General features: G+C 34.4%; 1 protein-coding gene across 7 annotated transcripts in view; it reads right to left on the bottom strand.

The window, feature by feature from the left end:
* The window catches only part of LOC121725403 (protein tramtrack, beta isoform-like), a 554,986-nt gene that overhangs the window by 74,031 nt on the left and 467,480 nt on the right, over positions 1–13,475 (bottom strand). Inside the window, exon 5 of one of the 7 annotated variants that reach the window (XM_042112349.1) lies at positions 2,482–2,775. The exons of the other annotated variants lie outside the window; for them this stretch is intronic. Coding sequence (XP_041968283.1) covers positions 2,513–2,775 — 263 coding nt within the window. The 3' untranslated portion in view covers positions 2,482–2,512. Of the gene's footprint in view, positions 1–2,481; positions 2,776–13,475 lie in introns of those variants that run through there. 7 annotated transcript variants of the gene reach the window in all.

The following is a 13,475-nucleotide window of genomic DNA, read 5'->3' as shown; positions in this document are numbered from 1 at the left end:
GTTGACCAATCGTGTTATGCTATGGGTAAATCAAAGACAAAGACATGATAAATACTGACAATGAACTTTAATTTCTTAGCTTTAGTTATTGCTGAGAAAAATCGATATCGCTACAGCCAAATCATAAAGGCGTCGACTTTACTTAACAATAACAAATATACTATTTAAAATTTAAGTACCTAAAAGTTTTATGTTTTTTAAAAATTTTGATTTTATTTCCACTACTTTTCTATCAGTAAAGTTGAAAATCATTTTGTGTCGTTGATATTTGCAGATTTATAATAACTAGACATCAGATGCATACTTGCATATGCAAATGCATATAATCACTTTTTAGGCGATAGTGCATATTTTGGCAATTTTTCGTTGATAGTGCATATTTCGGTAGTTTAACTTCCATGGGCATTAAGATTGCAATCGGAAAATGTTGGTAGAAAATTATTATTGGCGTATAATAAATAAATAAAAAGTCTTTATTTCAAGAAATTAAAAATCCTGTATTTTATGAAATTATAAAAATTGGCGCTTTTATTAATGTCACTACCGGAAAAGTCTTCAAAAAAATAATAAATTTTAATATTAAGTGACTTTTGATTGTGCATATTTTGTGCATATTTCGACCATTTTTCGTGCATATTTGCATGGATATTTCGGCACTTTGATCGTGCATATAATCCGATGTCATTAATAACTTAGGAATTCGTAGACATGTGAACACATCTTTATGATTATGAGATGTTCGTCCCTCTAATTATTGAAGTTAAATCTATGAAATCAAAGAATTTTTTACTTTTATAAGTAGTGCAACAATAAAAATGTTTAAATAAAAGGTTTTTGTGTTATAAAAACTCCTTTAAATATGTTAAATATTACTTACTCATGTAAAAAAATTAAAAATAACCTAGTGGTTGGGTCACATAGTCACACTATGGATTAAAAATAATTGCTACTCTTGTTGATCCTTGAAATTATCAAATTTTTTTTTAATAAACAATTAAATATGCATTTCACTAGATTAAATTAACGAAGAAATCCATTTATTGCTGTATTTTTTTGTATTAAATTATATTTTACATTTAGTCGCACAACGGAATCTGTTTCGTCGAAAATTCGATTTTGTTTCAATAATATCAGAATAATATAACGTTTTCAGCGTTCTTTTTAACTTATTCCATTAGTTCAATATTTTTCCTTGTATATGACATTCAAAAAAAGGTAAATAAATGACCTTAAAAAATATAGACATATTTTTGCAAGGGTACACGTTTTTTTGAAAATGCCCTGGTACCAAAATGCGAGCCAGTCAGTATTCTGGCTGGCTTTAAGAGCTCATGATAGAGGCCCTGGGGGCCTATTATGAGCTCTTAAATCCATTCACTTTACGTCCTTATACTGACTGTATAAGGACGTAAAGTTAATGGATTTAAGAGCTCATAATAGGCCCCCTGTTTGACTGAAGAAGGTTTCAGATAGTACAGGTTCCCTAAATCATTTTTTTATTACTATCAAGCTAATTTTTTGTGAGTAGCTTCATTTTGATAAGACTAACAACTGTCTGTGAAAACTTTTAAAAGTGGTAGCTAACAGAAATAGAAAGGATTTAATACTAGTACTAAAATATGGATTGTTCTATTTGTAGGACAATGTTACTCTTCAATTATATTACTATTAACCTATCAATATGCAAAAAATCAGCTGGTCAGGGTTCCGTTTTAGGCTGCCTTTCCACCAGAGCTGAGAGGAGCTGTATTGCGAGGAATGTGTTTTTGAAAACCAATAGAATCGCTTTATTGACATGATTTTACCGCTTAGCGCGGCGATGCTATTGGTTCTCAAAAACACATTCCTCACAACACAGCTCCGCTCAGCTCTGGTGGAAACGCAGCCTTAGGGTTCTGTAATCAACAAAACTTGGTTAATGATATTCGTTTGGAAGAAGTAATTAACAAACCATTACAATAGTTTTTTTGTTCAAATGCGTAATTTTGAAATAAAAAACAATTTAGTACCTAACAATCTATTTTTTTTTCTAATTTTTTTCATTCCTTGATTAGGATCATCTTTATTATCATAAATATGTCCTATCATAGTATGTCCGTCTGTCCGTCTGTCTCCAGGCTGTAACTCAAGAACGGTAATAGCTAGAGAGTTGAATTTTTAACAAATTATGTATTTCTGTTACCGCTATAACAACAAATACTTACTAAAAACAAAACAAATTAAATATTTAAGGGGGGCCCCATACAACAAACATGATTTTTCAAACATTTTTTGCTCGATATCAATGATGACAACAAGTAGGCACTTGAAATTTTCACAAAGGCCATAATTATGTCTAATTTAATAATTGTTAATAATATTTAAATAAAATAAAAATTTAATCATCCCATACAAAAACACAATTTTGGACGATTTTCGCTTTATAACGGTACGGAACCCTTCGTGCGCGAGTCCGACTCGCACTTGACCGATTATTAAGTATGTATTTGATGATAATGAACAAGTATATTATCTAAATCTGTATTATCTCACCGAGAATGTTACACGGAATTACATTATTATCTAACGGCACAGGCTCATGATTGTGTCCTTTTTTCTTGTAGAGAAGTTCACCGTCAATTGTGTGAATACTGGCCAAGCATCCTCGAGAGTGGTGGGTAGAACAGTACCATCTCGCTTTCCGATTACGAATACATTCCATATTAACTCTTGTCGAATATCTGAATCCCTCGAATGTAAGTTGAGCTCTACCTCGTCTTGACAGTGTAAAAGTTGCTGAAACAATACATTATGTGTGTATTATAAATCCGAACCTTTTTTTTTATGCGCAGGGGAGGCTTCCCCTGCGCATAAAAAAAAGGTCCGGGTTGGGGATGTGCCTCAGTTAGCTGAAGCACCCCGGGGGTATGTGGGACTCTTACCCACTAAAACCACCTGCGGTTTGCCTTCTGCCGTATACGGAGGGATATCCTGGATCTGTCTAACTCCCTCTCTCTCTCTCCGTCCACGACCGGCCTGCCTCAAAAGGGCCGGTCCCTTTTGAGGCAGGCCGGTCGTGGACGGACGTGGACGGACTTCCACCAAAGTTAGGGAACGCTTAGACAATTATAAATCCGAACCTAACCTAACCCAAGCTACACTGTAGGTACTCGGCGAAACATGGTGGTAGCGGTCATTGACTCCCTGTCAAAAACTTGTCATTTTCTATATATAAACCGTGATTGACAATGGAGTGTCAGATGTTGTCAATCGTGGCTTTGTATAGAAAATGACAAGGTTTTGACGGGGAGTCAATGACCGCTACTGCCTTGTATCGCCGAGAACAGTATAGATTTACTAAATGTATACTTTTGTCGCTTCTCTATCGAAATTGGTATGTCATGATTCGAATTTCGACTTCAAATTATCGAACGCTTATGTCAATTCCAGACATTTTGGATCTGCGAAGAAGCGATAAAGTAAACGTGTTAGCCAAATTTTCTGTTTCTTCATTACTTATAATTCGTGGTTAACACGTTAAGAAAATTTGGCTAACACGTTTACGTCTTAACTGTTAATAACCATGCCTGAAGACGGCTACATACACAAAAATAAAAATATCGTCTTCCCTATTGTATACATTTTGATCGGTGATTCAATAAAGATGGTACAAAGAAAATTTGTTATCTAGGGACTCAGATAATATTACCAATTACCATACATCCCACGTATAAATCCAAAACAGTAAATTTAGTTCATTGTCCTCACAGAACAAGCTGTCAGCTCAGAAATAGAGAATTGTTACTGTTTATTTAAATCGATCTTAAAATCATTTTAAGACATCATTTTTAAATCATCTTACATTTTAATAAAATGTAAGATGATTTAAAAATGATGATGATGATGAATGATGTTTATTAAGTTATAGTTTGAGAAAAATTATACTTTAAAGTAATAAAATACAAGTTCATAAAACAGTGTACTTACTATACATATTTCATCTTAATAATAAAAACCTTTTAATTTTCTTAGTATTATAATGACTATTGACTATTAAGTCACATAAAAATATACCTAATTAACATTAGCAATACAATGTTAGTAGCTAAGAAGTTAAATAAAATCCATATCAATATGGATAAGCCATATTATCTATGCCTATATATCTAGCCACGACGTTTTCTATGAGACTTCTTTATAGTATCGCTGATCAAAAGGTATGGAACTGACGTAACATGAGTCAAATTTCGACTTTATTTTATCGAACGCTTACAACGATATTAAACACCGTGTTTTATAACGCTTATGTCAATTTTTTTTTTTTTTTTTTTTTTTTTTTTTTTTTTTTTTTCACCACGTCAGTCTGGCCCCGTGCTAAGTACCTAAAGGACTTGTGTTACAGGTACCAGACAACGGAAATATATTTAATACTTTTATACTATACATATATTTAAGATTTTTATTATATCATACACATATTTAATACACATCCAGACCCGGGAACATTGAAAACTTTTTTTTGTTCCGTCGGCGGGATTCGAACCCGCGACCCCCGGCTTGAGCTACCAACGCGCTCACCACTGAGCCACAGAGGTCGTCATTTATTACATTTTGATTGGCGATTCTATGTAGAAGTTATACCTAATATAGAAAAATTTTGGCTAAAGAAACTGGGCCTGTAGCCGATACGTTTTCTTTATCGCTTCTTTATAGAATCGTCGATAAAAATGTATTGAACTGACGTGACATGAGTCGAATGTCGACTTTATTTTATCGAACGCTAATGTTAATTCCATACATTTTGATAGGCGATTCTAAAAAGGAGCGATAAAGAAAAAGTTTCGGCTGAAGGGCCTGGCTGTACACACGTTTACTATAATTAATATTATTATTTATAATATACGTAAAAACAATGGTTCTAAGGCTTCTAAACATAATCATTCTCATCTACTATGCGGGGTCGTGATTATGTTCGGTTTTCTTAAAGAGAACATCTGTATTAAAAGTGTAAAGGGCGGCCAAGCAGCCTCTTGAGTTGTGTGAGGAGCAGTACCATCGCGTCTTCCCGATTGAGTCGTCTGATCTCGTGTAATATTTATACCCTTCATAAATCATTTGAACTTTGCCCCTTTTAGACCGTACAAATATAGCTGAAGGTAGACCGTAAATTAAGGTGACGTCGCGTTAAAGTAAAATACCGTGTTGGATTAGTTTTAGACTGCTTGTTTAGTACTCGTGTTATGGCATGGGTAATTTAAAGATAAAGACATGATGAATACTGACAATGAACTTTAATTTCTTAGCTTTAGTCATTGCTGAGAAAAATTTATCAAGGCATCGCCTTAATATTATATATCGATCATTCTCCAATTTTTGCTCAATTACCGTAACTTTTTTTTCACCGATCTAACTTAAACACACTAAAATATGAAACTAATGAAAGATACGAATACAATAATTATTAAGACATGTAACAGTTAATTTATATTAATATATTATCTAACGTTATATATTAACTAAAGTATATTAACTAAAGTTAATATATTAATATTTATTAACTAACTATATTATCTACGTAATATATTATCTTAAAATAATTCAAATTCGAAAAATGAATTTGAATTTGAATTATAATTTTTAGATAATAAGACTTAAAAATTGTATGGGTACGGTAATTAGACAAATGTTATATTAATTAATGTGAAGGTAATTAGAAAGTATTATATCATAACATCTAAAAACATTTATTTATAAGTTGAACAATGAACATATTATATATTTATAACTAAAAGGAAATAATTAACAAAGTCCTATACAACTATAACCTGCCATTTGTAAAAATTAAGCACTTTTAATTGAAATTGGGAAAAACTAGCTAATTAAAACAAACATTAAAAGCCAAGTACTATGAAAGTAAAAACAATAATATTCTAAATATTTTGTATAGATTAACAACTTAAAATTTAATTTGTTAATCTATATTATTTTTTCGAGTTACATCGTTATCTATGAACAGTTCTTGTTTGATCATTTCCAATTTTTTCTTTTTCTTTTGTCTTTCATAAAAAGCTCTAAAGTTTTCCCTATTTCTTTTTTGAGTTTTCTTACGAATTAAAGTAGACATTTCGTTGATAGGCACTATTTTTTTATCTTTTTTTCTTCTATCATACCTTTCTTTCTCTTTTTCCTTGAATTTCTGATATAAAACTGGATCATTTTTTATTTTTTCTCGACGTTGCCGAGCGGCAAGCCGCCTCCTTTCTCTAATTTCTTCCCTAGTCTTTCCCAAAAATTTTTTTCCTGAAAAAATAATTATATGAATGCTTTGCATATAATAATATAATATTATATACTTATTTATGGGGACTTACTTAAGGATCTGTGAAAACCGCGAGAAAACTTTAATTGATAATAAAGATGTATTCTTTTTTCAAACAAAGGTAATTAGAAACATAGGGTAATTAAAAATTAAAAATCAAAAATCAAAATATTTATTTCTAAATAGGTTAACAAAGAACGTCTACATGAGGCCTACCACCGGTTCGGGAACTAGCCCGGCGGGAAGTAGGTAAGATTAGTATACGGTAAGTTAGTTTTTCTTGAAAATGTCGTAAACCGACACAGTTTGCAAATTTAGCTTATGGCTGTCTAGATTGACATGATCAACATACGATCTACTTTAAAAATTAAGATGCGAAATGATGCACTGTCGGCACACTAATTTTGACGGTGTGAGACCGCTGATGGGCCGCCACTGACGCGGAGGAGATGCGACACGTGTGCCAGTTGTTTGCTAAATCTTGTTATTTTGGAGCGTGCACTAGTGAACAGCATGCGTTACAGTTTACGGTATTAAAAATTACAAGCAACTTTCAAGATCAAGATGCTGTGATGACACGCTACGGTAATTAGAAAAACACGGTTTTTAAACACGAGTTAAATTAATTAAACTTCCAAACATTTGAAAAAATATTTATTTGTTCAGTATCGACATAATATTACGTTAGTACAGGTCATTATAATCAGCGTTCAGTAAATCGTCGACATAATTAAAATCAGTTAGTGCAATTAAATCAGTTATCGCTTGCCATTTTTTATGACGCAAATTTAGCCATATTATACTTGAAATCGGCAAGACTGACGGCGATCGCAGTCAGATTGTTTGGGTGCCCCATATTATAAGGGCAATTTTCCTGTCATGATTGTCATCACCCGTGGCTGGATCTGGTCCGCCGTCCGCATGAAAGATGCCCACATTTTATCATGAAAAGATCTCAGATCTAAGTCTATTATAAGGATAGACAACGGGAAGCGATTAAGTTCGTAGTGATCATATTATTTTATCCATCGAAGGTAAAAAGCATAGGATTCTCAAAGAATCTAGTCGAATTGTACTAAAATAATATTTATGGCCATTACATAATATGAACAGGGTGCATTTGGGGGGAACATAATAATAGTAGCTACAATATTATGTAAGTTTAGTAGGTACTTTCTAATTGAGCAGGCTGGTATAATTCGCAAAGAAAAGACATAAATTCTTTTAATTTTGACGTATTAAGAATATACGTGTATGTAATAAATAATAATACAGTGTGTTTGTGTAAACATCGTTATCCTTGAAACTATCAAATGAGCCCGTCAAAATGAACAACTTTTTCTATTAGAACAATGCTGGGAACTCAAAAAAATGCCGTCTTCATACCCATACGCATGCCCGGATCGGCAATTTGTATAGGTATGAAGACGGATTTTTTTGAGTTCCCACCATTGTTCTCATAGAAAAAGTTATTCATTTTGACGGGCTCATTTGATGGTTTCAAGGTTAAAGGTATTCACACTAACATCTTGTATATAATTTCCAAAAAAAAGAAAAGACAAATTTATATAAAAAAGGATAAATATACAAAAAACAATATTAACACAATGATTAGTACTTATATAAATAAAAGTTTGCACGTAACCTAGCATTGATTAAGATATATAGATAATATAGCGTTCTCTATGAGAACAAAATGCTGGGAACTAAAGAAAAAAATGCCGTTTTCATACCCGTATGCATGCCCGGATCGGCTATTTGTATGGGTATGAAGACGGATTTTTTTGAGTTCCCACCATTGTTCTCATAGAAAAAGTTATTCATTTTGACGGGCTCATTTGATGGTTTCAAGGTTAAAGGTATTCACACTAACATCTTGTATATACGTCAAAATTAAAACAAGTCGGAAGCTGACTACATGAAGTTGCAGCAGACGACGTGTCGTCATGACACTACTGGTTTCTATGTATTTCTATGGATAAGTGTCGCTAGCTTCGTGTCGCTGGCTGCGCAGGGTATTTCATAGAAATACATAGAAACTAGTAGTGTCGCGACGACACGTCGTCTGCGGTTGCTTCATGACGCCCGCTGCCAACCGGCACCTAGGATTTGATACTTCTCAGAGTATATCCTCTCTAATCTCTATGTCTTTTGCCAAGTTTCAACCGAATTTAAGGCTGTTTATTACAGCCAGATTTTAGCATAAAACTGCACAAGCGAAACAGCATGTAGCATCAGTGATTATGAACAATTCTGAAAGTGGAAATGACGTCGTTGATTGTATAGGCGTACGCCCTGCAACCTTTGGTGCGACCGCGGCAGAACCAGCGAGTCTTCATGCCGCCGTCGACTTTCCGCTGAAATTGAATCGTGTAGCCGTAGTTGTTTATGAACATAATCCGCCCGTTGCGATATCCCTTTGAGAACTCCACTTTCAAGGCTGGAAGGAATTCGAAAATTTAAAAATATAACAATTTTGGAACAGATTTTTTTATAGTCACGAAATAACGTTACAATAATCCGAATTCAATGAATCAATCATTTATTAAACTTTCTATAAGTACAGGTATTGTAAGTGACCCGAGTCAGGTGACTTTCGCACAATTCGAATTTACTTTTAAGTAAAGTAATTTCCAAAAAAAAAGAAAAGACAAATTTATATAAAAAAGGATAAATATACAAAAAACAATATAAACACAATGATTAGTACTTATATAAATAAAAGTTTGCACGTAACCTAGCATTGATTAAGAGATATAGATAATATAGTGTTCTCTATGAGAACAAAATGCTGGGAACTAAATAAAAAAATGCCGTTTTCATACCCATACGCATGCCCGGATCGGCTATTTGTATGGGTATGAAGACGGATTTTTTTGAGTTCCCACCATTGTTCTCATAGAAAAAGTTGTTCATTTTGACGGGCTCATTTGATGGTTTCAAGGTTAACGGTGTTTACACTAACATCTTGTATATACGTCAAAATTAAAACAAGTTGGAAGCTGACTACATGAAGTTGCAGCAGACGACGTGTCGTCGCGATACTACTGGTTTTTATGTAGTTCTATGGATAAGTGTCGCTAGCTTCGTGTCGCTGGCTGCGCAGGGTATTTCATAGAAATACATAGAAACTAGTAGTGTCGCGACGACACGTCGTCTGCGGTTGCTTCATGACGCCCGCTGCCAACCGGCACCTAGGATTTGATACTTCTCAGAGTATATCCTCTCTAATCTCTATGTGTTTTGCCAAGTTTCAACCGAATTTAAGAGGATACACCAGGGGCGAGAGAAATTGAAAATAGGTATTTGAAAATGTATTGCTGTCTCACCAATCTCAAGTCTCCCACCGCAGAGCGCGATAGAGATAATACGACAAAAGTTCTAATAAAAGAACAGAAAATCTTCGATTCGTTGTCCGCTGATTCCTTCTAAACTTAACCGATTTAAGTACTTTTTTCATTAAGAATTAAAGCAAGGCTTGAGCTGTTTTCCTATGTTTTACTTTTTTTGTATATTTTAGCCAGTTTTGTTTTCTGGGTGTTTGAACACAGAGGAAAATCTTGCCATTTGTTTGGGTTTTTGGACGTTCTTATCTTTTTTAATAATAAAATTATGAAAAAAAGAAAACATAGGGACATGCTAATAGTGGCCATAGATATTCAGGAAAAAAATCATAACCCTATCGGCATTATCCAGGGAGGAAACAGGGGACAGCGTTTGTATGGAAAAACGGCGGTGTGGAATCCTCTTAAGGCTGTTTATTACAGCCAGATTTTAGCATGAAACTGCACAAGCGAAATAGCATGCAGCATCAGTGATTATGGACAATTCTGAAAGTGGAAATGACGTCGTTGATTGTATAGGCGTACGCCCTGCAGCCTTTGGTGCGACCGCGGCAGAACCAGCGAGTCTTCATGCCGCCGTCGACTTTCCGCTGAAATTGAATCGTGTAGCCGTAGTTGTTTATGAACATAATCCGCCCGTTGCGATATCCCTTTGAGAACTCCACTTTCAAGGCTGGAAGGAATTCGAGAATTTAAAAATATAACAATTTTCGAACAGATTTTTTTTATAGTCACGAAATAACGTTACAATAATCCGAATTCAATGAATCAATCATTTATTAAACTTTCTATAAGTACAGGTATTGTAAGTGACCTAAGTCAGGTGACTTTCGCACAAATTATACACAAACAGTAGGTATACACCTAATTTACTTTTAAGTAAAGTAATTTCCAAAAAAAGAAAACACAAATTTATATAAAAAGGATAAATATACAAAAAACAATATTAACACAATGATTAGTACTTATATAAATAAAAGTTAGCACGTAACCTAGCATTGATTAAGAGATATAGATAATAATGTAGCGTTCTCTATGAGAACAAAATGCTGGGAACTCAAAAAAAATGCCGTTTTCATACCCATACGCATGCCCGGATCGGCTATTTGTATGGGTATGAAGACGGATTTTTTTGAGCTCCCACCATTGTTCTCATAGAAAAAGTTGTTAATTTTGACGGGCTCATTTGATGGTTTGAAGGTTAACGGTGTTCACACTAACATCTTGTTTATACGTCAAAATTAAAACAAGTCGGAAGCTGACTACATGAAGTTGCAGCAGACGACGTGTCGTCATGACACTACTGGTTTTTATGTATTTCTATGGATAAGTGTCGCTAGCTTCGTGTCGCTGGCTGCACAGGGTATTTCATAGAAATACATAGAAACTAGTAGTGGCGCGACGACACGTCGTCTGCGGTTGCTTCATGACGCCCGCTGCCAACCGGCACCTAGGATTTGATACTTCTCAGAGTATATCCTCTCTAATCTCTATGTGTTTTGCCAAGTTTCAACCGAATTTAAGGCTGTTTATTACAGCCAGATTTTAGCATGAAACTGCACAAGCGAAATAGCATGCAGCATCAGTGATTATGGACAATTCTGAAAGTGGAAATGACGTCGTTGATTGTATAGGCGTACGCCCTGCAGCCTTTGGTGCGACCGCGGCAGAACCAGCGAGTCTTCATGCCGCCGTCGACTTTCCGCTGAAATTGAATCGTGTAGCCGTAGTTGTTTATGAACATAATCCGCCCGTTGCGATATCCCTTTGAGAACTCCACTTTCAAGGCTGGAAGGAATCCGAGAATTTAAAAATATAACATTTTTCGAACAGATTTTTTTATAGTCACGAAATAACGTTACAATAATCCGAATTCAATGAATCAATCATTTATTAAACTTTCTATAAGTACAGGTATTGTAAGTGACCTAAGTCAGGTGACTTTCGCACAAAATATACACAAACAGTAGGTATACACCTAATTTACTTTTAAGTAAAGTAATTTCCAAAAAAAGAAAACACAAATTTATATAAAAAGGATAAATATACAAAAAACAATATTAACACAATGATTAGTACTTATATAAATAAAAGTTTGCACGTAACCTAGCATTGATTAAGAGATATAGATAATAATGTAGCGTTCTCTATGAGAACAAAATGCTGGGAACTCAAAAAAAATGCCTTTTTCATACCCATACGCATGCCCGGATCGGCAATTTGTATAGGTATGAAGACGGATTTTTTTGAGTTCCCACCATTGTTCTCATAGAAAAAGTTGTTCATTTTGACGGGCTCATTTGATGGTTTCAAGGTTAACGGTGTTCACACTAACATCTTGTATATACGTCAAAATTAAAACAAGTTGGAAGCTGACTACATGAAGTTGCAGCAGACGACGTGTCGTCATGACACTACTGGTTTCTATGTATTTCTATGGATAAGTGTCGCTAGCTTCGTGTCGCTGGCTGCGCAGGGTATTTCATAGAAATACATAGAAACTAGTAGTGTCGCGACGACACGTCGTCTGCGGTTGCTTCATGACGCCCGCTGCCAACCGGTACTATGTCTTTTGCCGAGTTTCAACCGAGTTTCCATCCACACCGCCCTTTTTCCTTACAAGCGTTGTCCCCTGTTTCCTCCCTGGATAATGCTAGTAGAGTTATAATTCTTTTCCTGAATATTTAATACAATGTCCCTATGTTTTCTTTTTTCATAATTTAATTATTAAATAAGATATGAACGTTCAAAAACCCAAAAAAAAAATGGCCAGATTTTCCGCTGTGTTCAAACATCCAGAAAAAAGATTTGGCTAGATTATACAAAATAAAATAAAACATAGGAACACAGCTCAAGCCTTTCTTTAATCTTTAATGAAAAAAGTACTTAAATTGGTTAAGTTTTGGAGAAGGAATCAGGGGACAACGAATCGTTGATTTTCTGCAGTTGTCTATCGCGTTCTGCGGTATAGGCTTGAGGTAAGGGAGACAGCTATAGATATTACACGTACTTTTTTTCATTTGTCTAGCCCCTGGTGTATCCTCTTAAGGCTGTTGATTACAGCCAGATTTTAGTATGAAACTACACAAGCGAAATAGCAATGCAGCATCAGTGATTATGGTCAATTTTTAAAGAGGAAATGACGTCGTTGATTGTATAGGCGTACGCCGTGCAGCCTTTGTGGCGACCGCGGCAGAACCAGCGAGTCTTCACGCCGCCGTCGACTTTCCGCTGATATTGAATCGTGTAGCCGTAGTTGTTGATGAACAAAATCCGCCCGTTGCGATGTCCCTTTGAGAACTCCACTTGCAAAACTGGAAGGAATTCGAAAATTATAAATATAACAATTTTGGAACAGGATTTTTTTAAAGTCACGAAATAACGTTACAATAGTCCGAATTCAATATATCAATCATTTATTAAACTTTCTATAAGTTTATTACAGGTATTGTAAGTAACCTAAGTCAGGTGACTTTTGCACAAATTATACACAAACAGTAGGTTTACACCTAATTTACTTTTAAGTAAAGTAATTTCCAAAAAAATAAAACACAAATTTATATCAAAAAGGATAAATATATTAAAAAAAAACAATATTAGCACAATGATTAGTACTTACATAAATAAAAGTTTCTTGCACGTAACCTAGCATTGATTAAGAGATATAGATTAGCGTTCTCTATCCAACTGTAAAGTAAATACGAACAGGGAAAGAGTAGAAGAGTTAAAAACGTTTCATCTTTAAACCTATAAAGATATGCACACATTGAGCGGCTCGCATTTTTCATATTAGTTTTATGATCCATCACGCACTTGATCATAAACCTTTTATG

Source organism: Aricia agestis, chromosome 3 (genome assembly GCF_905147365.1).
Source record: "Aricia agestis chromosome 3, ilAriAges1.1, whole genome shotgun sequence".
NCBI classification, from domain to species: Eukaryota; Metazoa; Arthropoda; class Insecta; order Lepidoptera; family Lycaenidae; genus Aricia; species Aricia agestis.
The sequence above is the reverse complement of the archived record's forward strand: the minus strand, read 5'-3'. Positions and strand labels throughout refer to the sequence as shown.